Source organism: Atheta coriaria, unplaced genomic scaffold, assembly GCF_025399875.1.
Source record: "Atheta coriaria isolate IRGN ID8LTWV9N9 unplaced genomic scaffold, Caltech_Dcor_3.1 hic_scaffold_7_pilon, whole genome shotgun sequence".
In the NCBI taxonomy this organism is placed as follows: Eukaryota; Metazoa; Arthropoda; class Insecta; order Coleoptera; family Staphylinidae; genus Dalotia; species Dalotia coriaria.
Window position 1 is genome coordinate 10,461,266 of NW_027045449.1, and position 19,929 is coordinate 10,481,194.

The 19,929-nt window shown below is 38.6% G+C and overlaps 7 protein-coding genes and 1 long non-coding RNA gene across 9 annotated transcripts; 3 read left to right on the forward strand and 5 right to left on the reverse strand.

Moving 5' to 3' along the window:
* Positions 1-1,148: 1,148 nt before the first annotated feature.
* LOC135796641 (uncharacterized) lies at positions 1,149-7,451 on the reverse strand. Its single transcript, XR_010549370.1, has 3 exons — positions 6,907-7,451; positions 6,750-6,787; positions 1,149-3,487 (listed from the first exon to the last, which is right to left on the reverse strand). It is a non-coding gene; the product is annotated as an uncharacterized lncRNA (long non-coding RNA).
* Positions 7,452-7,733: 282 nt separating this feature from the next.
* Pcif1 (Phosphorylated CTD-interacting factor 1) lies at positions 7,734-10,663 on the reverse strand. The gene is made up of 4 exons (XM_065308738.1): positions 9,394-10,663; positions 9,053-9,337; positions 8,434-8,993; positions 7,734-8,374 (listed from the first exon to the last, which is right to left on the reverse strand). The coding sequence occupies exons 1-4, from the start codon at positions 10,399-10,401 to the stop codon at positions 8,161-8,163; spliced, it is 2,067 nt and encodes a 688-aa protein (XP_065164810.1). The 5' UTR covers positions 10,402-10,663; the 3' UTR covers positions 7,734-8,160.
* Positions 10,664-10,925: 262 nt separating this feature from the next.
* On the forward strand, positions 10,926-11,533 carry LOC135796639 (transcription initiation factor TFIID subunit 10). Its single transcript, XM_065308742.1, has 2 exons — positions 10,926-11,131; positions 11,190-11,533. The coding sequence occupies exons 1-2, from the start codon at positions 11,027-11,029 to the stop codon at positions 11,469-11,471; spliced, it is 387 nt and encodes a 128-aa protein (XP_065164814.1). The 5' UTR covers positions 10,926-11,026; the 3' UTR covers positions 11,472-11,533.
* On the reverse strand, positions 11,462-11,986 carry PIG-P (phosphatidylinositol glycan anchor biosynthesis class P). The gene has a single exon (XM_065308741.1). It carries the CDS (start codon positions 11,984-11,986, stop codon positions 11,507-11,509), a length of 480 nt encoding a protein of 159 aa, XP_065164813.1. The 3' UTR covers positions 11,462-11,506.
* Positions 11,845-12,642, reverse strand: Tcs6 (Threonyl-carbamoyl synthesis 6). Its single transcript, XM_065308743.1, has 3 exons — positions 12,389-12,642; positions 12,185-12,313; positions 11,845-12,125 (listed from the first exon to the last, which is right to left on the reverse strand). Exons 1-3 carry the CDS (start codon positions 12,406-12,408, stop codon positions 11,996-11,998), a joined length of 279 nt encoding a protein of 92 aa, XP_065164815.1. The 5' UTR covers positions 12,409-12,642; the 3' UTR covers positions 11,845-11,995.
* A 30-nt stretch (positions 12,643-12,672) lies between these two features.
* Positions 12,673-13,638, forward strand: LOC135796636 (STING ER exit protein). The gene is made up of 3 exons (XM_065308740.1): positions 12,673-12,890; positions 12,956-13,341; positions 13,407-13,638. Exons 1-3 carry the CDS (start codon positions 12,770-12,772, stop codon positions 13,542-13,544), a joined length of 645 nt encoding a protein of 214 aa, XP_065164812.1. The 5' UTR covers positions 12,673-12,769; the 3' UTR covers positions 13,545-13,638.
* Positions 13,558-16,836, reverse strand: Atg9 (autophagy-related protein 9). Of its 2 annotated transcripts, none has more exons than XM_065308737.1 (2): positions 16,289-16,836; positions 13,558-16,014 (listed from the first exon to the last, which is right to left on the reverse strand). In XM_065308737.1, the coding sequence occupies exon 2, from the start codon at positions 15,994-15,996 to the stop codon at positions 13,861-13,863; it is 2,136 nt and encodes a 711-aa protein (XP_065164809.1). In that variant the 5' UTR covers positions 15,997-16,014; positions 16,289-16,836; the 3' UTR covers positions 13,558-13,860. The 2 variants fall into 2 exon arrangements, with proteins under 2 accessions (XP_065164809.1, XP_065164808.1); XM_065308736.1 differs by having other exon boundaries at positions 13,558-16,002; positions 16,289-16,829.
* Positions 16,837-17,192: 356 nt separating this feature from the next.
* Grasp65 (Golgi reassembly-stacking protein 2) lies at positions 17,193-19,024 on the forward strand. Its single transcript, XM_065308739.1, has 3 exons — positions 17,193-17,376; positions 17,499-17,625; positions 17,682-19,024. The coding sequence occupies exons 1-3, from the start codon at positions 17,314-17,316 to the stop codon at positions 18,836-18,838; spliced, it is 1,347 nt and encodes a 448-aa protein (XP_065164811.1). The 5' UTR covers positions 17,193-17,313; the 3' UTR covers positions 18,839-19,024.
* Positions 19,025-19,929: the final 905 nt, after the last annotated feature.

Sequence of the window (19,929 nt, forward strand, 5' to 3'; positions counted from 1 at the left end):
TAGAAGGAAGAAAAAAGAGAGTAGAGTAGAGAAAAGAAGAGGAGGAGATAGAAGAAAGAGAACAGGGGAGGATCAGATTTTTAAATTTTTTGGCACGTGTCGTTATAAGACAGTCTACGGTCGAGCCCACTGCTTCGATGTGTCCATCGCTCCCGGCCCATCCTACAGCTACGATGTCTCTGCGCTTCATCCCCGAAATTATCAGACATATCAACAATTTTTAAGGTGGGGGATCACCCCCAGAGAGAGGGAACTCCTTATAAGGACAATCCTTATGAGGTCTTGTTCAAATATTTCTAAGTTTTAAGTCGCCCCAAGAGAGGTGACACTTAAAAATATTCTTACAAGTTCTGACGTGTAGCTGAAATGAAAGAAGGAGCACACAAACCACAGAGGATACCTTAACAATTTTTATAGAGGGGATCATCCCCTGAGAGAGGGAACTCTCTTAGAGACCTGTACTTGAAATTATAGTAGGGGTACACAAATCAAAGAAGTCAATATATATTACTATTTCTTTATTAACAATAGAGTACATGTATAGATTTTACATGTCAACAAAATACAAGTCGCCAATTGAAGCAAGACTTACGACCTGCATAGCCGCGCACATGCAAGAAAGTACTACTTTATAAAGTATTACCGGGATATTGAAATTAGTAAATAGCCAATTTTCTAGGTGACGGAAAATGTAAACAAATATACAGGGTGTTACAAAAGAAAAATATAAAGTGCAAACAAAAACACTACAAACGCCGCTCGTTTTCACTCGACGATAAAGGAAACTAATATACAGGGTGTTTCAGAAAGAAAATTCAAAGTGCAAAGAGGAAAATGCTAAAAACAATAGTTGAAACAGAATTTTCACGGACACGAAAGAAAATAAATATACAGGGTGTACCAGAAAGAAAATCCCAAGTTCAAAACAGAGAACATTCAAAACTCACAATTAAAGACAATCTTCTACGTGGTGTTAGGAAAACTAATATACAGGGTGTTACAAGCAAAAAACTTTCGCAACTAGAAAGATAATCAATATTCACATTATGATACGGAAAACAACAATATTTTAATATAAAATCCAAGATTTTACCCGAAAACCAACGGGAAATTGAGCAAAAAGGAGCTACAAAAATTAAACACTTACATTTTATTAGATTGTGAATATATATTTATTAATTTATTAACATTAATTTATTAATAATTGATGGTAACCGACAAATGAAGCATCATCATAAATTGATAGATAATCCGGCGGAAAACATCTAAATCAACAGACGGCAAGCGACGGCGCGTAGTAAATAGGACAAAAATAACTATTTCTTTGTAAATATTAAGATATACGCAAACTACAAAAACGAAGAAGTACTCATCATACAAGACTTTATTAGGTCAACAAAAAACTTCTTAATTTAATGATGCTATCGAGTGCAATTCGATTAAAACCGTTCACGTGTTCAGCGAAAAGCTGACCGAGCCGACGGCCGACGACAAAGTGAGCGCGGTCGACCACATGCATATTGTCATTTTAATAATCCGCAGATAATTTTTACAACCGTCTTTGTAATAATTTAATCATGCACGTTATTTTCCAAAACGCGATTAAGAATTCTGATATAAATGCTACCACGTGTTTGTAATTGGCAAGATGTTACATGCAAAAATAATATCCCTCAAATGGAATAATCAATTTAAGTTATATCGCCTTTATTAAGTTTCCATAAAAAAAATTATTACACAATTACCTCTGAATTGACGAGGAGATTTTATATTCTGTAATATACTCGTATTCTACCAACTGAAAACTCGTGCAGGGATTAACGAACACTTATTTCTTACTTAAGAACACTCTAACCGCCACAACTCATCGATCAAAACAGCCACACATGCTCGTTACGAATATTTTTTTGATGACAAAATGAATACACGACGATTAATTGAATAATTGAAGCCTGAACACGCGTGGGTAGTAGTGAGACCCGCACGCGGACCACGCGGTGAAACGACTGCCGTGTGCGCTGCGCGTTGCCAGGTACAAGGCAGGTACGTCACGATAATACACGTCAGTCGAACAAAAAAGTTGTTTATAAACAAACGTAGTGGTAAACATGTACTTGAGAAGACGAAAGTAAAAATTCACAATATTGAAATGACACACATACACTAAATCTACTTTTATTTTCCTCGCTGACGAATACGTAATCCATATTAATTTAATAATTTAATTTAATATATCTATATCTATATATATAAAATTTGCGTGTCACAGTGTTTGTTTCCATACTCCTCCGAAACGGCTTTACCGAGTTTTACAAAATTTTATAAGCGTATTCAGTAGGTCTGAGAATCGGCTAACATCTATTTTTCATACCCCTAAGTGATAAGGGTTGTTCACCCTTAACTTTTTTTTAAATTTTTGGACAAATTCTTTTGTTTTTATTTTTTTTATAATGTGGAATTAAAAAATACATACAACCCTAAATTTTTAGTTTTTTATCACCAACCCCTATTTCTTTATAGCCATTTTAGTAATTTAATCATTTTTCATCCCGCTCAAAGAAAATTTTTATATGCGTATTCACTAGGTTTGAGAATCAGTAACTTCATATCTCTAAGTGATAAGGGTTGTTCACCCTTAACTTTTTTTTAAATTTTTGGACAAATTCTTTTGTTTTTATTTTTTTTATAATGTGGAATTAAAAAATACATACAACCCTAAATTTTTACTTTTTTATCACCAAGCCCTATTTTTTTATAGCCATTTTAGTAATTTAATCATTTTTCATCCCGCTCAAAGAAAATTTTTATATGCGTAGTCAGTAGGTCTGAGAATCGGTAACTTCATATCTCTAAGTGATAAGGGTTGTTCACCCTTAATTTTTTTTAAATTTTGCTTGAAATTTTTTGTTTTTATTTTTCTAATGTGGCATTAAAATATACATACAACCCTAAATTTTTGGTTTCTTATCACCAACCCCTATTTTTTATAATAAGTAAGTAACTTTTTGTCTACACTAAAATTTATCTATATTATTTAAATTAATATATATATATATATAAATCCCATATATATATGAGTTTAGATTACAAGTTATATGAGAGTTAGACATGTTTCGCTACGAGGGCAACTTCAGTAACTGAACTTCAAATTTTTAAAAAGATTTTCGCGGGTTGCAGGTTGAATTCCTGGAACAATCAAATATAACCCGACGGAGAATTTAATTCTACATTTCTAAACATCCCGTTCAAGTTTGTGTGACACACGTGCACGCGTGCAATGACTAAAATGATCTACATATTACGAACACGCGTGGATCAGTTGTACAAAACTAACACTTAATTACACACACCACATACCAGTATTTCACGCGGTGCAACACTCAGGCTAATGTATTTTATTTTAAATAGGGAGTCGACCGACGAAACGAATCAAATACGCATTCTAATTTAGCTCGTGAGTCGGTCATCGGAACTCAAAGGACGATTGCTAAAACAGAGAAGAGAACGTTAGTTAGAACATTGCATACAAGCCTAGATATAATAATGCAGAGACTAAACATGCAATAAAACTTCTACTAAACTAAAACACATAGCGACCAACGGTTTGAAAAATATGTACAATGTCGAAGCACCTGATGAGATATCCAACGCCACAAGGCTACGAGTATGTGGATCACAAACTTGTGTAAACACGCCCTGAAGATACAAACAATTCCAATATTTTAAATAATAATTTTAGTTAATGAAGGGGATTGAGAAAAAGGGTATTATAAAGAACAATTTTTTTTAATAATAATTTCCATCGCAAAATTCTAAAAATTCGCTAATTACTGAAATTTGCGGGTGTTTTTCGAGTAGTTTATCCACGAAAGTTTATCGTAGTATTTTTTGTGTACAACTTCGGTAGCTCACTTAACACACACATTTCTGCACAGGTTACTTCACACTTTATATGTGTAGAACAATAAAATATGGCTTATTTCTGTTTCAGTGCAAGGGTGGCACATTTATAACACTGCACACACGAAAATTGAAATAAATAATTATATAAGTTATTACATTAATTTAATAAAAACAGAAGTAAAATCTTATATATTTATGTTTTATGTAGGTACTATACTTCGTGTTCTATATGTTATGTTTAATTGTGCCAACCTGCCAAGACTTAGTTAACGCATTCGTGGGGTGTAAAGCGCACTTTACACTATATAAAACACGTTTAAATGTCACTAAAGTTATATTTATTCGTATTATATTGTTACAGTCTTATAATTATAACCCTACACCTTTTAAAACAGAAATAAAAAATTGTATAAATGATTTCGTTAACATAATAACAACAAAAATGAAATTTTATATATTATACTTTTTATCTTCCAAGACGTAGTTAACACACGCGTTGTTTGTAAAGGTTACTTTACACTTTATATTGGTGTAGGATAGTAAAATATTACTTATTTTGATCTCAGTGCGAGAGTAATATATTTATAACACTACACATCGTAAAATTGAAATAAATAATTATATAAATTATTAAATTAACTTTATAAGAACAAAAGTTAAATTTAAACATTTATGTTTGATGTATGATATTTTATACATATTAACGGATTTCAAACTCTTTTAATTCAAAAGAAAAAATGAGCGAATCGTCATAAGGTGCCCGAACACGAGTCACTTCTACCGCTACCTTCGTAGGGTGCCCTGAACACGAGTCACTTCTACCACTACCTTCGTACTACTACCTGCTACCTGCACCTGGGAAAATTATACCTAACCTACTATGAACCCGTGTTCGCATGCTATATTAAAAAACTACAACTCCTAGCGCAACGAGTACTAAAGCGCACACACACAACTTTCAATATAACTCGCGTTACGGAATTTTGTCGCAATAAATTCAAATAGAGGGTGATACAGAATTAAATTCCGCATCTGAGAAAATTATTCTGAACTTATTTTGACACCGCGTTCGGGCGTTTCGGAACTTTCTCGCAATAAATTCAAATTCAAGGTGATAAAGAATTAAATTCTGCACCTGGGAAAATTATACCTAACTTACTATAACCCGGCGTTCGCATGCTATACTTAAAAAACTACAATTCCTAACGCAACGAGTACAAGTGCGTATACACACAACTATCAATATAACTCGCGTTACAGAATTTTCTCGCAGTAAATTCAAATACACGGAGATAAAGAAATAAATTCTGCATCTGGGAAAATTATACGTAACTTACTATAACACGGCGTTCGCCGGCTATAGTAAAAAAACTGCAATTCATAGCGCAACAAGTACTACGGTACACACACACAAATTTCGATATAACTCGCGTTACGGAAGTTTCTCGCAATAAATTAAAATACAGGGTGATAAAGAATTAAATTCTGCACCTGGGAAAACTATACCTAACTTACTATGACACCGCATTCGCATGCTATACTAAAAAAACTATAATTCCAATGCAACGAGTACTACGGTGCACACACACAACTTTCAATATAACTCGCGTTGCGAAATTTTCTCGCAATAAATTTCAATACAGGCGGATACAGAATTAAATTCAGCATCTAAGAAAATTAATTCAAACTAACTGTGGCACCGCGTTCGCGTGCTATATTAAAAAAAAAACTACAATTCTATTTCATCTTTCAGATTTCCGCTTTAACCAGTGTTGATTTGTACTTATTTATCTCTTTTAGTTTACGAGAGATTCGCGATTGAATAAAATGGGCAAAAATTGAATAATGTCACTTTTTAGTACTTTTAGTGGTTTTTTGCCCTTCTACTGTTGGAAATAGAATTATTTAATATTTTTACCTGATAGAGAATTTTCCAATCTTTCATAAGCAGCGATTCGTTGGTTGCTACCGCTTTAAGTTTAAGAGATATTAATTATCAAATTATCTTGGCAATTTTTTCTTAAGAATTAAATTTTCATCTCTCAGATTTCCGTTTTAACTATCATATCTTATAGAAAATAGTCCGTAGATTAAGACGCTGCGATTCGATCCTAATTATCTCTTTCAGTTTACGAGATATTCGCGATTGAATGGGTGAATGAGAGTCAGTTATACATTCATTCACGTACGGTGCCCTGAACACGAGTCACATCTACCGCTGCCCTTCTTTAAACTAAAATCGCAAGCGTCCAACGCAACAAAGTATATGACAGTTTGGAAAATTCTCTACCAGGTAATAATTAAAAGTAATTCTATTCCGTGGGATATAAGCGATCAAAACTAACCTTGTTTATACACAAGCGTTGATAAATATCCCATCCATCTATGAATTATATAGTAAATAAAAACAAACAAATTTCCAAAATTATCCCAAAAAAGAAAATGAGAAACCTTTCAGTGAGAAGAAACAAGAATTGTCCTTAGCAAATGGTTTATAAATTATTCTCGACCTCTCCTATATTTCCAATTTGAATACCTTATTTTATGAAGAATTTTTCGAAGATTTAGAATTTTTAATCCGCAATAATTGGAATTGAAAAAACCGAGACAAAAAAGAGATATGGATGGTTAGGGCAGAATTCCGCAGTATTGCATCTTCAAGTACTACTCTTGCGCTTTTGTAAGCGAAGGAAAAACTAAACAGTTAATTATGAGATCAGCGGATACGCGACTATTTTAGGTATTTACAACACGCGGTGGAACGCGATATATCAAAACAACGTAAATACAAACTAATGGAGGATGCAGAAATTAAAACGAAAAATATATTTGAATTATAAACTTACTAATGCAGAACTCATGGCACTCCAAGGCATGGCAAATACTGTAAATAAAAAAAGAAAACATAAGTTAAAACAAAGTATTTCATACGGTTTAGTAATATTATAATCACACAGCGAAGAAAAACAAACAATCTGTGCTGTTTAGTTAAAAGTTACTTACCTACATCAGCACGATGGGTCATCCTAGTGATAAATATCAAATCAGCACGGTGACGATACACTTAATCGCGCAAACAGTAAATAACAATACTATAGTCGATTGATGATCGAATATAATGCGAATTTGGGAAATAGGTGTCCGGACAAACAATACGAGTCGCGTAAAATACGTCTGGATCAACCAGAGACCGGCACGAAACTGGCTGATAAGCAATATATGCGCAAAGCCGGCGGCGCGTCGTTGGCACGAGACCTTGTGCGCGATTTGCAATAGACACGGTACCTGTGATAAGAACTAAACTAAAATGTGCTGCATGCGACAGCGCGACGAGAATCTTACGCGTAGCATCTCGCACGGCGAATGCGATAAGAAAGTTGTTTATACACAAACGCTGATAATAGATTTGTCTTCAAAACGAATACAATTCTAATTTATGATTTTTAGTTCATGCTAGTGCCATCTCTGCATGGAATTAACGATGCGACAGTTCACAGCAAGACTCTGCACGGACCGCATGAACCCCGCAGGTAAAAGCAATAGATGCGGATTCAACCACACACGTGATACTACCTATCAACAACTGGCAGCGACAAGTGCGCATAAAATTTAATTCAAATATGTGCATCCCAGTGCCATCTTGCATTGATTTACAGAATTATTGATCAATTCATTGCTAGTTACTAACAAGTATCAGTTTACAAACATATGTGTTCAAATTTTAATCGTACATTATCTGCATTATAAATTAAGAAAATCTAACTGTTCGATTGCACTCGTACCAATAAATATTTATACAAAGACCGCAAAATATAGAACAGATACAAAAATTGATGATTATATATCCAGTGTATTTGCATAGCTCGTTAATTTCTTATTTACTATATTACAAAATTTACAATGATTCTCTATTTGCCAGTTCCGACGATTGGAACTCAAATCAATAAAAGTTTCAATCGCCTACAGCGAATTAAACAAAATAGGTAAATCTACAAACAGAATAAATGGCAATATATACAAATAGTCAATTTAGTTAAGTTTTAGTACGCTTTAACGCTGCTCCTGCCTACAATTAGACAGGCGAAACCAAAATTATATGATTAGTAATCATCGTCGAACATAAAAGTAAATTTGCACATGAGCCCACTTCAACAGATGCGCTAGCAATATATGAGGGTTGGCGTGTAATTGTGGATATAGATCAAATGTATCAGGTACTTGTCGATATTTTCGAGCGTAATAAAAGAACATTCGCTATTAATGTAGTAATACTTCTTTCGTATCGGTGGTGTTGCCCTGGCGCGTAGGACTCAGCAACTCCTGCCTGTCCCTTTCGCGCTCCCTGCCTGGTCGAAATGCTTCCAGTAAAGCTTCTACTCGCTCCTCCGTCGGACCCCAACGCTGCTGACCCGCAGCGTTCTGAAGCCAGGCGATTACAGTACCATGACCCACCCGAACATTTATTTCGGACCTAACGCAATAAAAACGTATAAGATACACAAATACAATACAATTTACAATAAAACCTACTTTGTTAAAACGTGTTGAAACCCATGCCGAAATTCATGCTCGTAGCCGGGTATCGTCACCTGTTTGCGTTTAAATTGACTATCCTCAAGCCTCTGTACGCCGGAAGGTGTCGGGTCCCGATAATCGGGCATAATTACAATAAAACTCAGCGGTTCTGGACTATCGGCTAGTAGAGCCTCCATGTGATCAACAGCTGCTTCTAATAACTCTTCACAGTATGGCGGATGTACCTGAAATGAACCCGACACCGCCTTAAGTTGCAGGAAAGGCCCGCGGCTGCCAAAGTACGAGTCGCAGTCTGGGAACGCCGAGCAGTACTGCTTGAAGTAACAATTCAAAGGCGAAGAGAAGCATTCAAATGTCACGCCGAACATTCGATGAAGACATTCGAAGACGGGAATTGGTAAGGCGGCTTGCGTGTCCTGCACATCTGCACTAGCATTGGACTGTGAAGGACTCACGCCCAAAAATGTTGAATAACGCTTCAACAAAACCCAGACACGAGGAATAAACAATTCGAACTTTTTATCGTCGAAGCAACTATGGCGATAAAGGTGTTCCTATTGGATAAATAAATAGTCAATTATTTACGTTCTTATAAGATGAAAAATTAAATTACCAATTTTTGTAAGTGCGTGCTGTTTATGGCTAGGGTATCTCCTTGAAACCTAAGCAATGCCTGATCCCTATCAGGAACATACTCAACAGTTGGTAGCCTGGGACAAGGTATGGCAAACTGTATGGGGTAACACCAGACTTTTCTAGTGCTGTTGTTGGGTATTACTGGAGGTAGCTCCATTCCATGCTCCTTCAGTAACACATTGGACTTATCTCTCACCTTCTTAGCATATTCACTAGATAGATTGTAGATTTTTAAACAGATGCCTTCAACGGATGACTTTACCTAGAAAAATTCATATCATAAGCATAAAATCGGTAGAAAAATGTGAAAATAAGTACTGTTTCTGTTAGGTGCGGTTGACATTGCTGCTTCAAATGCCTCAATCTGTCTTGAAAGTCATCATAGGTGGCACCCACGGTCCTCCTCAACCACTGAAACGTCTCATCCACATTCCATTTGACGACTTTCCGACTCTCACTGTCGGCATTCCGTGACTCGACAATCTTCTTCGCTGCTTCGGCATATCGCGAGAGTTGCTTGCGCGCATCCCCCGTGAATTTCGGCCGCACCAGCTTAATGGGTATGTCGTTCATGATCTCCTTATACATAGCATGTGAGATCTCGGGATAGCAGCAGCTCGGCAGCAGCGGATCACAGCCAGAGTCGATGACTTTGCGCTCCATCAGCCAGCGATTGAAGGAATCCTTCGGCGCATCAATTGACTCTCGCGAATGGCACAACTCTTGATAGCACTGTCTTAACTTAGCGAGAAACCCGCATCGAAAAAGTTCCAGCTCTGGATGCGAATGCATATAGGGATACGGCTGACGTTCCAATATAATAACATTCGTCAGCACGTCCAAGTCCCATGGACCAGCAAGGACAAACTTTTTCATTTGGGGACCAGCTAATTCTTCGGAAGGTCGACGTTTAGTAACACCACCAGTTGGTGGTATCGCTGGACTGGCACCGGGTGGTGTACAGCCCGTCACAGGTGCCGCCGCTGGTATATGTTGGATGCCCAATGGGTCTGTGAGCGGGTCAAACGCAGGTTTCAACTGTGGCGTCTCCCAGAGACTCTCGCCAGAGAGTTTGTTCCAGAAATAGGGTCGGTTCTCACGCTTCGACCAAAACTTACGCCAACCCTGCTGTGTCAACTCCAGCGGCAGTTCATATTCAATGCCAGCGTTCACCGGTGCCGGAGCGCCTTGTGGCGTCGTGGGTACCGCGATGCCGTGGTGCTGAAGCTGGACGGGGCTCATATTTACACCAGCTGATGGGTCCAGTGCACCCGGTGGCCACATCGACACCGGCGGCGGTGGCTTGGGTTCGGACTCCTCGTTCATTGCACTGGCGCGGTTTCAGGCGCGAAACGTTGCTTTTTATTCGTTACGCTTTAATTAGACGGCGATTATTCGAGGTGATAGTGCGACACGACGCTATCGAATACATCGCAGTGGACTTGCACTCGTACCAAGTGGATGCGCGCTCTTTACTAGTTGTTTTCGGTTGTTTGCAAACACGCGCGAACGTCTTCATTCATGAACTACGCCGAAAAATTACGTACACCTCACCGCAACAGACGCCATTTGCTGACTGAACAAAACTAACAGAAGCTTGGGGAGCCCAAGCGTATTTTGATCACGTGGGGCAAAATGCTTGCCACTCATTGACCCATTTCAGAATGGAAGGAGGCACGCAACGAAAATAGTTTAACTTAACAAAGGCAAACATTTAAAATTACCTTTTCATACTAATCAAACTAAAACTAGCTTTAATAAGAAAATATAATAATAATCTACGAAAAACTTTTTACCACTATTAAAATGCATAGCAAGTTAAAGACAAAATCATAAATTATAGCGACTACAGCGCCCTCTACATCGATTGTCATGTTTGAGTAAAACAACCACAGAACAAGTCAGTCAGTTGTTTTCATATTTGCGACCACAACACAACAAAATATTAGCAATGGCAGAAAGTAAAGACATTGATATGAACGGAGACGATTTACCCTTAACTATGGGTCAACCCTTGAGCGACTTTCTGCTACAACTTGAAGATTATGTACCGACAGTAAGTCAATAAATGTCAAATACAACCTTCAATTTTACATAAATATTAATTTTTCTAGGTACCTGATGCAGTAACAGCCCACTATTTGAACACATCCGGTTTTGAAGCAAAGGATCCTCGTCTTCTGCGTTTAATCTCGATCGCCGCGCAGAAATTCATCTCTGACATTGCAAATGATGCCCTACAGCACTGCAAGATGAGGTCAAGCAACTCCTCAACCAGTCACAACAAAAATGCTAAAGGAATCAAAGATAGAAGACACTGTCTCACCATGGAGGATCTCACACCAGCTCTGGCTGAGTTTGGAATAACAGTCAAAAAGCCACAATATTATGTTTAAAACTTTCAACTCATATTCTACATATTTATCCCTTATTACAAATAAAGATCTTCAGAAACATCTTCAATGTGTAAATCCCTCACACCTGGTATGGCATTTCTCTGCATTACAGCATCATCCATTGTGTCATAGATGTGTTTCATGCAGAATGTTTGCTTTCTGCAAACACATGGAATTCTTCTCTTTTTATCAACATTTATATGATTTTTTCTATCATTTGATAATTTTGAATGAGAATCTTGGATTGTGTCAAGACTATCAATATCAGGAGTCATTAAAAGTCCTAAACTTGGGTAGATTATGAATGCAAAAAGTGCTATTACTGTGAGGACAAATATTGGTACTGCAACTGCCCAGTAGTGTTGGGGTAGATATGTAATGCCCAGATCATGGAACCATTTCTCTGGTACAGCTGCCCAGATGATGAAGGCAATGAATGTTATTTGAAAGGCAAGGTGCATGGCTAATCCATAGACACCTCTGCTGGGTGTTGGTCCTGGCATGTGTTCTGGCATTTTGAATGGTTAAGGATATGAGTATCCAGAATGTTGAGGTAAACCAGTGAAATTTATGGTATCGATGATGAGGTTGAGACTGTCAAAGAAGCTGGTGCATGCTACTCTGACATGTTTGGCTAGTTTAGCATGAAACACACTGAAATTTATAAATAAACAGGTGAATATTGAGTTTTCAGTGGGTAATGGATAACTTACACCTTTAAGATGTTCTCTTCCTGTGATAACTTCTTGGTTACTTGACTCCTTGGTGGCTCTTCATCAACTTTCAGAACATTGTATGCTATTGTTGCTACTTCTTTTGAAGGAAAGGGTATTTCAATTGTTCTGTGATTATGTTAAGGTACCAAGAATGTTTGTTTAATATATGGTTAATTTAAATTCTATTGTTAAAAAGGATACGCCTCGACTGTATTTGCCATGCTGCATTATTTATTTTAATTTGTTTGTTTTAGAATACTGTAGAATAAGTAAAGATTCTCAAAACGTAGAATGAGGTTAATTTTCACACGTTTTATGAAACCTTATTTCTGAGCGCAATTCAAATTAATAACTTATCATTTAATAATAAATATGATAGTTAACAAAAATCTAGAATCACTCCTGTTAATTATTGCTAAATAATTCAAATTATTTCATTTATAATTGAAAATTTAATTAGCACTCGGAAACGATCGTTTAACATCGATTTTCTTTGACACATGACAGAATTAACCTCAGAATTCTTGTATGTTTACAAACTAACGTTAAACATCGCAGTTTCTGAATATTCTACAGTTTAAAATGCCGAAAGTTGTATCAAAAAGCATAGCCTGCACAGATTCCAAAGATCAGGAAGAATACAGTGAAGAAAAACCACTTCACTGTTACTACTGTTTATGTGGACAAATGACATTAATTTTGGGTAAGCTAAGCTTTTTATAAATTCTATGATTTATATCCTACAATCCCTAATTATTTCTTTTGTAGATTGTACTTTAGATAGACTACCCCTGAGAAAACGTGATGGAGCGCGAGTCCTGGACGCATTAAAACACACTCACAAAATAATGTCAAACCCAGATGAAATTACCTACATCAAAAGGCCAGAAGGCATTGAAAAACAACACAGACTAAAATGTAAAAAGTGTAATCTCTGGCTGTACTATAAACATGAACCACAAAGTCATGTGAGTTTCATAGTAAAAGGCGCATTAATTAAGTCTACCAATGAAGGACCTATTACTGACATTTACAATCAAGTAGCTGCTGTGAAACCCAAGAAAATCATGGTTACTAAACACACTAAAAATATGGGCAAGTTTAGTTCTGTTACTGTGTCCACCATAGATGAGGAAGAAGATGAAATTGAAGCTGTAAGCATTCTTTACTTCAATTTATCTTAAAATATAAATAACTATAATAATATATTTTATTACAGAGAGAAGTCGCGGATTCCTACGCAAACAACGCAAGAATAATCGAAAAACAACTGGAAAGAAAAGGAATGAACAAACGAAAACTCGAACAAGAAGCGCAAGAAATGAAAAAAGTTCGCGGCACCCTCATCGATAAATAATAGCTTCCCCCACTTTGTATAATTTTATAGTCATATATATTTATAAGGAAAATTTGTTGGTTTTTAAACTTAAAATTACATTCATGTACACAAAGCTTTGTACAATTTCGTATGTGTGTATCGAACGAACACATTACAATTCGACCGTAAACTTAAAAAGAAACAAATTGCTAAAATTCGTTACCGCTCTTACTTAACTAAATTGAATTTGTCAAAAATTAAATCGCTTTACCCGTATTGGACATGTTGCGGCAACACGTCGAACACGTTTAAAACAAAATTACCGGGAGATCAAAACTGTCCCAGACTAGATTCGTTACTGACTCGTGGGTGCTCCGAAGAGCAGCGGCGTCGACTCACCCGCATTCGGCAGCCTGCTACTAGAGACACCCACAACTTCGCTCATTCCGCCTCGAATGCCGGACGCCTGGAGGACTTGCACGTTCGACACGCCTCCACTGCCAAACCCGCCGCCCCTGCGCGTTGTCTGCTGTTTATGATATCTATCGTGCAAGCAAAGTGTGCTGAGACTCATATTCATCGGATCCGCATTCAGCGGGCCTTCATTGCGCCACGCATGGCTCGTAATCGACGGCATCGAGTTGATGCTGCTGTCAAACATGTCCGCCATGTAGTCGCCAGTGATGTAATCACCTTGTTGAACGAATGGATTCGTCGACGCAGGCATTGCGGTCTTTTCGCGCTCAAGAGACGCGACAAATTGCTGCGCGGATTCAGGCGGTACCCAGTTGGGATTCGTGAGCGTGAAATGCACCAGCGATAACTCAGTTTTACCATCTTCAGCTTGCGTGTACTGATCAGGCGGCGCTGGTTGCCCACCTTCAGGCGGTTCCTGCCAATCTGGATTGCCATGTTTCCGGACATCCATCTGCGCGAAACTGCATACATCCCCAACTCCGACCACACTCACCGTAAAATTCCGATAGAAATCAACAATATCCAACGCTTTCGGATACACACACCTCCATAAAACAATCGGAGTGATAATCGGTGACAACATCTCTTCCAAAATGGCAACGACTTTGTACTGAAAGATCTGCTGGAATTCCGTACGCACGCGCACCGTGTGTGCGTTACCTCGCCAATCATGAGGCAGATAGTGCGTGTGTGCCAACACATTCGCCAATAAACTCTCAGTACAATAACAAACGGTCTCATCTGGGATCAACCCACGACACACAGCTATTACACCCGTGAGCACCGAAGCAACCAACAGCATATGCTCAACATTCAAAACATCCTCATCGTAGAGTGTGAGCGAGATTATTACAGCGAGAACAGCGCCTGCGAGGAAGGCAACACTTCGCGCAATCACCGCAGCGACAGGCGAGCCAAAACTCGACAAGTATTTCGTCGCTGGACGATGCGCGCGGCTCAAACGCGCTTGCATCTCATGTTCCAGCTCATTAAAATGGCGCAGGTACATCCTGCCGAAAAGACTCCAATTGCGCATGCCCAGACTACCCGGTTCCCGTTTAGCTAGCTCCGCATAATTAAAAAACATGTAGAGTATCTGCCAGAGGAGTACCAACGGCGAAAATAACAAATTCGCCAGCGCAACCCATCGAATCTTCTGCCCAAGCTGCTTGGCGAGCTCATGCCTGGCGCCGTATTTTTTATAATCTTCTTTGAGATGCCACGAATTCTCAAACGGTGCCCACGGGCCCCAAAACAACAACATCTGCATATTGTACCGGAGACCTTTGGTCCAATACACAACCTCTCCGATGAACGGCACCTGTATCCGCGGTGGTATCAGCTGTTTATTCGTCATAGCTACCAGATAATTATGCTGCCTAAGAATGCGATGGTAAATATCCAGCTCGGTTAACTCGCGCTTGTGGATACACATCTGCTGCTCGTGTTGCACGGCACGCACGCGCGTCTGCACCTGCGTCCATGTGAGATTATCCAATTCTGAATCAGCGATGCCCAGCGTGGTGTTGAAAAACAACCGCGTGTCGTAAAACTGAATCAGATGGATGACACCGCGTACCAGCCGCCATGCCCAGACGAAAATAGCGATGACGAGACATACGTACGTCCATGTATGAAAGCTGGCGCTGCATTCTTGCGGTGAGAGGACAAAATCGGCGAAGACGACTTTGTCGGAGGCGTTAGCGGCGTGATTCGGCGGTTTCACGTCGCGGAACAACACGGGGTAATCAACGCAGTGGACGAGGAACGTGGTGAAGGTGACCATGAAGACATACTGGGTGAGTTCGAGCGCTTCCTGCAGCACCATGCAGAGGAATCCGTGGCGCTGATGGTAGCGGTAGACGCGTGCGAAGAATGAGTCCAGGTCGACGATGTGGTGCCATCGGGCGCGTGAGGATTCAGCAACGTGAAAGAGCACGCTGCTTTCTTCCTGTTCTTGATCATGGTCCGCGTCGTGATCGTTGGCGGGGTGCAGGGAGGAGTAGTTCTGCATTTTACTCTGAAATATATGCTAAACATGAATGTGATGCAATGCCATTACAATGATATCATTTATTTGTTTTTGTGTATTGTTTGTGTACACTGCAAACATACTGTATGTTTGCATCAACAAAATACAGCTGATCGTTGATGGTCGTTGATTTACACTTGTTTGATGTGCACACTCATGGTTGGAACTACATGGCAAGGCCAAAGTGCTATGCAACATTTCAATATTTGACTGCGCGTTGTTTACGCACAGTTTGAGCGTGTGGCGTGATTTTATTGTGTTTATTCACGCTTACCTATCGTGTAGCCATCCAGCGAAGACATTCCTCTTGTGTCTTGCAGCTGCAATTCGTCCTAGGCACGAATTTGCATCGGATTATGTGAATAATGCCCGCAGCGCACAACGAGTGCGAGTTGTGTTGTTATTATTAGAACGCACGATTCACGAATGTTTGCGTTGAATATGCAACGACAAACGATGAAAGCGGAGCGATTGATGAACGCGCACGGAAAACTTGTTACTGCGCACAGCGCGTACACGCACACACGTAGGGAATGTTTTGGAGGTGGTTCACACCGACGAGCGCACGAGGCAGCCGTCTCAGCCCACGAAAACAAAGAACAGATGGGTTCGCACGCAAATTTTAACGGATTTTGAATGTTTATCTGTGGTGGGACGCGACATGCGATTGCTGATTGATTCAAAGTTATAATTTATAGTTTCTAATAAACGTGGTTGTTTGTGGTGCACTTGAAATTTTGTCTGCGAATCAGGGTAAAGTTTAGAAAATGTTTGCTGCGAAACAAATGAAGATTGCGAATGTCATTCCATATGTGAACGCATGCGCAGAACAGTATATAATGTTATCGTAGATATAATTTAGATAAAATTATTAAAACAGCAAGTAAATATGTTTTTAATATTTACTTTTAAATTAATCATTGACTTATGCATTTAAATTTATATTCTGTGACTAATTTACGACGCAAAAATTCAAATTTTACGCAACTCACGATAAACACGATGTGTAACGAAGATAGCCGATGGCTTATCACGAATTTAAAAGTACATTTTCATTACTTACGTTCAAGATTTCTGGTAGATCATTAATTACTGCGAAATAATTAATTATTATAAGCCCAATTTATAAATTTACTCTAATCTGTTACCTTTGTTTTCTTTTGTTTTGTCGGGTTGTCATCTGACACAACTTTGTTGTTTGTTGGTTATGTGTACTGGTTGAAGCTCGAATCTGCCAGCGAATAGTCTGCCACGTATTTTTCGCTCTAAAGTCCTGAAATCCTCGCAGGACTTCACAAAATGGGCAACGCTAGCAGCGTAGACATACCCGGCGGAGGCACAGAAGGCTACCATGTCCTCAAGGTACTTGCAATCATCAAATCACACTAGAAACACAAATTAATTCATCACACAAACAGGCAGAGATTAAAATCTAATCAATAATCAATAACATAGTACAACAATGTAAATATTGTTTATTCCAGGTGCAAGATAATTCACCCGGAAGTTCCGCCGGGCTGGTATCGTTTTTCGACTTTATTATTGCCATAAATGGTACAAGATTAGACCAAGATAATGACACATTTAAACAAATCCTTCGAAATGGCATAGGTAAGCTAATTTTATAAAATCCAGCCATGAAAATCAATAAATTATATATTTTTTAGGTAAACAATTACCTTTGACTGTCTATAGCAGTAAATCCCAGTCAGTAAGAAGTATTTTAATTGAACCAAGTGATTCCTGGGGAGGTGCTGGCCTACTAGGTGTCTCAATCAGATTCTGTTCATTTGAAGGAGCTAATGAGAACGTCTGGCACATTTTAGAAGTGCATCCAAGCTCCCCAGCTGAATTAGCAGGCCTGCAGTCATTCAGTGACTATATTATTGGAGCAGAATCAGTTCTGCATGAAAACGAAGACTTGTTTGCTTTAATTGAAGCGCATGAAGGGCGCTGTTTGAAGCTTTATGTATACAACAGTAATGACGACTCATGCAGAGAGGTGACAATCACGCCGAATTCATCCTGGGGCGGTGAAGGAAGCATTGGTTGCGGAATTGGCTATGGATATTTACATAGAATCCCAGTGAGATTCGATGACACTCCTGCGCCAGCTGCAAAGTACCCCGATGTACCTGCAGAGCCAGCGAGTAATGTAATCAACGCTCCGTTGTTACCGCCGCAGACGCAAACAATAACACCTACTTTTAAACAACCGATTAGTTCAGCACCAGCACAGGTTGATAACATCGCTGAATTAACCACACAAATGAGTGATAACCTCAATTTGAATGGTAATAACACCACAACTACACCGGATGTGGGTGTACCTTTGATTGATGTAGGCGTGACTTCAATCGCCCCGCCTACTTCGGTTGTGAACAACAATATGGAGGCGTTTACGTACGCGCCGAGTATACCCAACATTGCGCCATTTTACAGTACGGTGAGTACTGTGCCAGCGATGCCCGTGGTGGAGAATAGTCACTATCCGTCTGCAACGCCTACTAATTACAACGCGCCGCCTGTTTTACCCCCACCTACTGCTGTGCAACAACAACAGCTACAACAACAACATGCATATAATTATCCACCGCCTAGTTCGTTGCCTTACAGCATGCCGACGATGCCGTTGCAGAATCAGTATGCGAATGCCACGCCGATTGCGCCCATGTACACCGCGCCGACGTATCCGCAGAACACCGCTGTCTACCCGCCCACGACAGGCGCGTATCATCCGCAGACGTTTGTGTATGATCCGGACATTGCCGCCAAGTCGGCGCAGCAATTACTCGCTGGCAACACGGAATTTAGAACGAATTGAAACTGATTGTAATCATAAATTTATTAAATATTATATTAATAATTGCAATGAATTAAAGAATAATATAGTAAGCATTGAAATTGGAAATTTATATTGAAAAAGACGATGAAAATTATGATTTTGTGTATTATATGCTCTTAATAACTGTATTATATGTTGGTTTTGATTGAAATTTTAAACAAACAATTTGTTTTGAGTGCTTTTTGTTTATTGAGTTTATTATTGTTAACGGTGGCACAAGTTGCACGTTCATTCGAGTGTTAATTGATGCTTTTTAGCGTGTTTGAGATGGGAAACTTGGGTCACGCGGTTGTGTGGCACTTTAATTATGTGGTTTAGTGTTTAGTCAACAATAATAGTTGTTGAGTTTGCTGATTATTTGATATTACAGGTCACGTGCATAAAATTAATAACAAAAAACAGTAATAAAAGGTTCAAAATAAGACTCCCTGCAGCAGTGAAAGAAATAAATATGAAAATCAGCCCTGGTCGCAAGATTAAAGCTATAACAACGTTTTTTCATTTTATTTAGATTTTTCATTAATTTTGGGCAGAATTAAGGTGTTTCAGATGTCGCTAGTGTCTCTGTGACACTAAAACTCGTTTATAACCTTAAAATAATTATTTACGAGACTACCGACGGGGGCAGAACGGTGAAACATAATTTGTATGCAACGCCATCTATTATTAAGTGCAAAAGTTAGGTTATGCATGTTTGGTCACATTCTTTACATTATTTTCGTATTTTTGGAAAGAATAAACATTATAAATCAGTTTATATTCTTTTTACACCAATTCCAACAAAAGAAGATTAAAAACCCTTTAAATCATTAATTTCTACTCGTATTTCTTTTTTTATTTGTTTAAAACCTATCTTGACGCATCTACCATACAAATTACAATAATTAAGCGCATGCGCATTGTTTTTTTGCATTAAAATATCCTTTTTAATTAATATTTACATATATATTCTATTTATATTTGTAAATATTTTCCCGGAGTTTTTCTATTTATGTCGTGCCAACAGCAACAAGCAAAATTCCATGTAGAAACCGTCGTAATGCCCGTAATTACACCTGGTAAACATCGAC

What these genes read in the sequence shown, in the direction of transcription:
- Pcif1 (XM_065308738.1), bottom strand. Translation starts at nt 10,401, where the DNA reads ATGAACGAGGAGTCCGAACCCAAGCCACCGCCGCCGGTGTCGATGTGG. An exon ending in AACCGCACCTAACAGAAACA is followed by an intron (nt 9,338 to 9,393) that starts GTACTTATTTTC and finishes GAATTTTTCTAG; the next exon opens with GTAAAGTCATCCGTTGAAGG. An exon ending in GCACGCACTTACAAAAATTG is followed by an intron (nt 8,994 to 9,052) that starts GTAATTTAATTT and finishes TTTATCCAATAG; the next exon opens with GAACACCTTTATCGCCATAG.
- Tcs6 (XM_065308743.1), bottom strand. Translation starts at nt 12,408, where the DNA reads ATGGCAAATACAGTCGAGGC. An exon ending in ATGGCAAATACAGTCGAGGC is followed by an intron (nt 12,314 to 12,388) that starts GTATCCTTTTTA and finishes ACATAATCACAG; the next exon opens with AACAATTGAAATACCCTTTC. An exon ending in GAAGAGAACATCTTAAAGGT is followed by an intron (nt 12,126 to 12,184) that starts GTAAGTTATCCA and finishes TATAAATTTCAG; the next exon opens with TGTGTTTCATGCTAAACTAG.
- PIG-P (XM_065308741.1), bottom strand. Translation starts at nt 11,986, where the DNA reads ATGCCAGAACACATGCCAGGACCAACACCCAGCAGAGGTGTCTATGGA.
- LOC135796639 (XM_065308742.1), top strand. Translation starts at nt 11,027, where the DNA reads ATGGCAGAAAGTAAAGACATTGATATGAACGGAGACGATTTACCCTTA. An exon ending in TTGAAGATTATGTACCGACA is followed by an intron (nt 11,132 to 11,189) that starts GTAAGTCAATAA and finishes TAATTTTTCTAG; the next exon opens with GTACCTGATGCAGTAACAGC.
- Grasp65 (XM_065308739.1), top strand. Translation starts at nt 17,314, where the DNA reads ATGGGCAACGCTAGCAGCGTAGACATACCCGGCGGAGGCACAGAAGGC. An exon ending in AAGGCTACCATGTCCTCAAG is followed by an intron (nt 17,377 to 17,498) that starts GTACTTGCAATC and finishes TGTTTATTCCAG; the next exon opens with GTGCAAGATAATTCACCCGG. An exon ending in AATCCTTCGAAATGGCATAG is followed by an intron (nt 17,626 to 17,681) that starts GTAAGCTAATTT and finishes TATATTTTTTAG; the next exon opens with GTAAACAATTACCTTTGACT.
- Atg9 (XM_065308737.1), bottom strand. Translation starts at nt 15,996, where the DNA reads ATGCAGAACTACTCCTCCCTGCACCCCGCCAACGATCACGACGCGGAC.
- LOC135796636 (XM_065308740.1), top strand. Translation starts at nt 12,770, where the DNA reads ATGCCGAAAGTTGTATCAAAAAGCATAGCCTGCACAGATTCCAAAGAT. An exon ending in ACAAATGACATTAATTTTGG is followed by an intron (nt 12,891 to 12,955) that starts GTAAGCTAAGCT and finishes TTTCTTTTGTAG; the next exon opens with ATTGTACTTTAGATAGACTA. An exon ending in AAGAAGATGAAATTGAAGCT is followed by an intron (nt 13,342 to 13,406) that starts GTAAGCATTCTT and finishes ATTTTATTACAG; the next exon opens with AGAGAAGTCGCGGATTCCTA.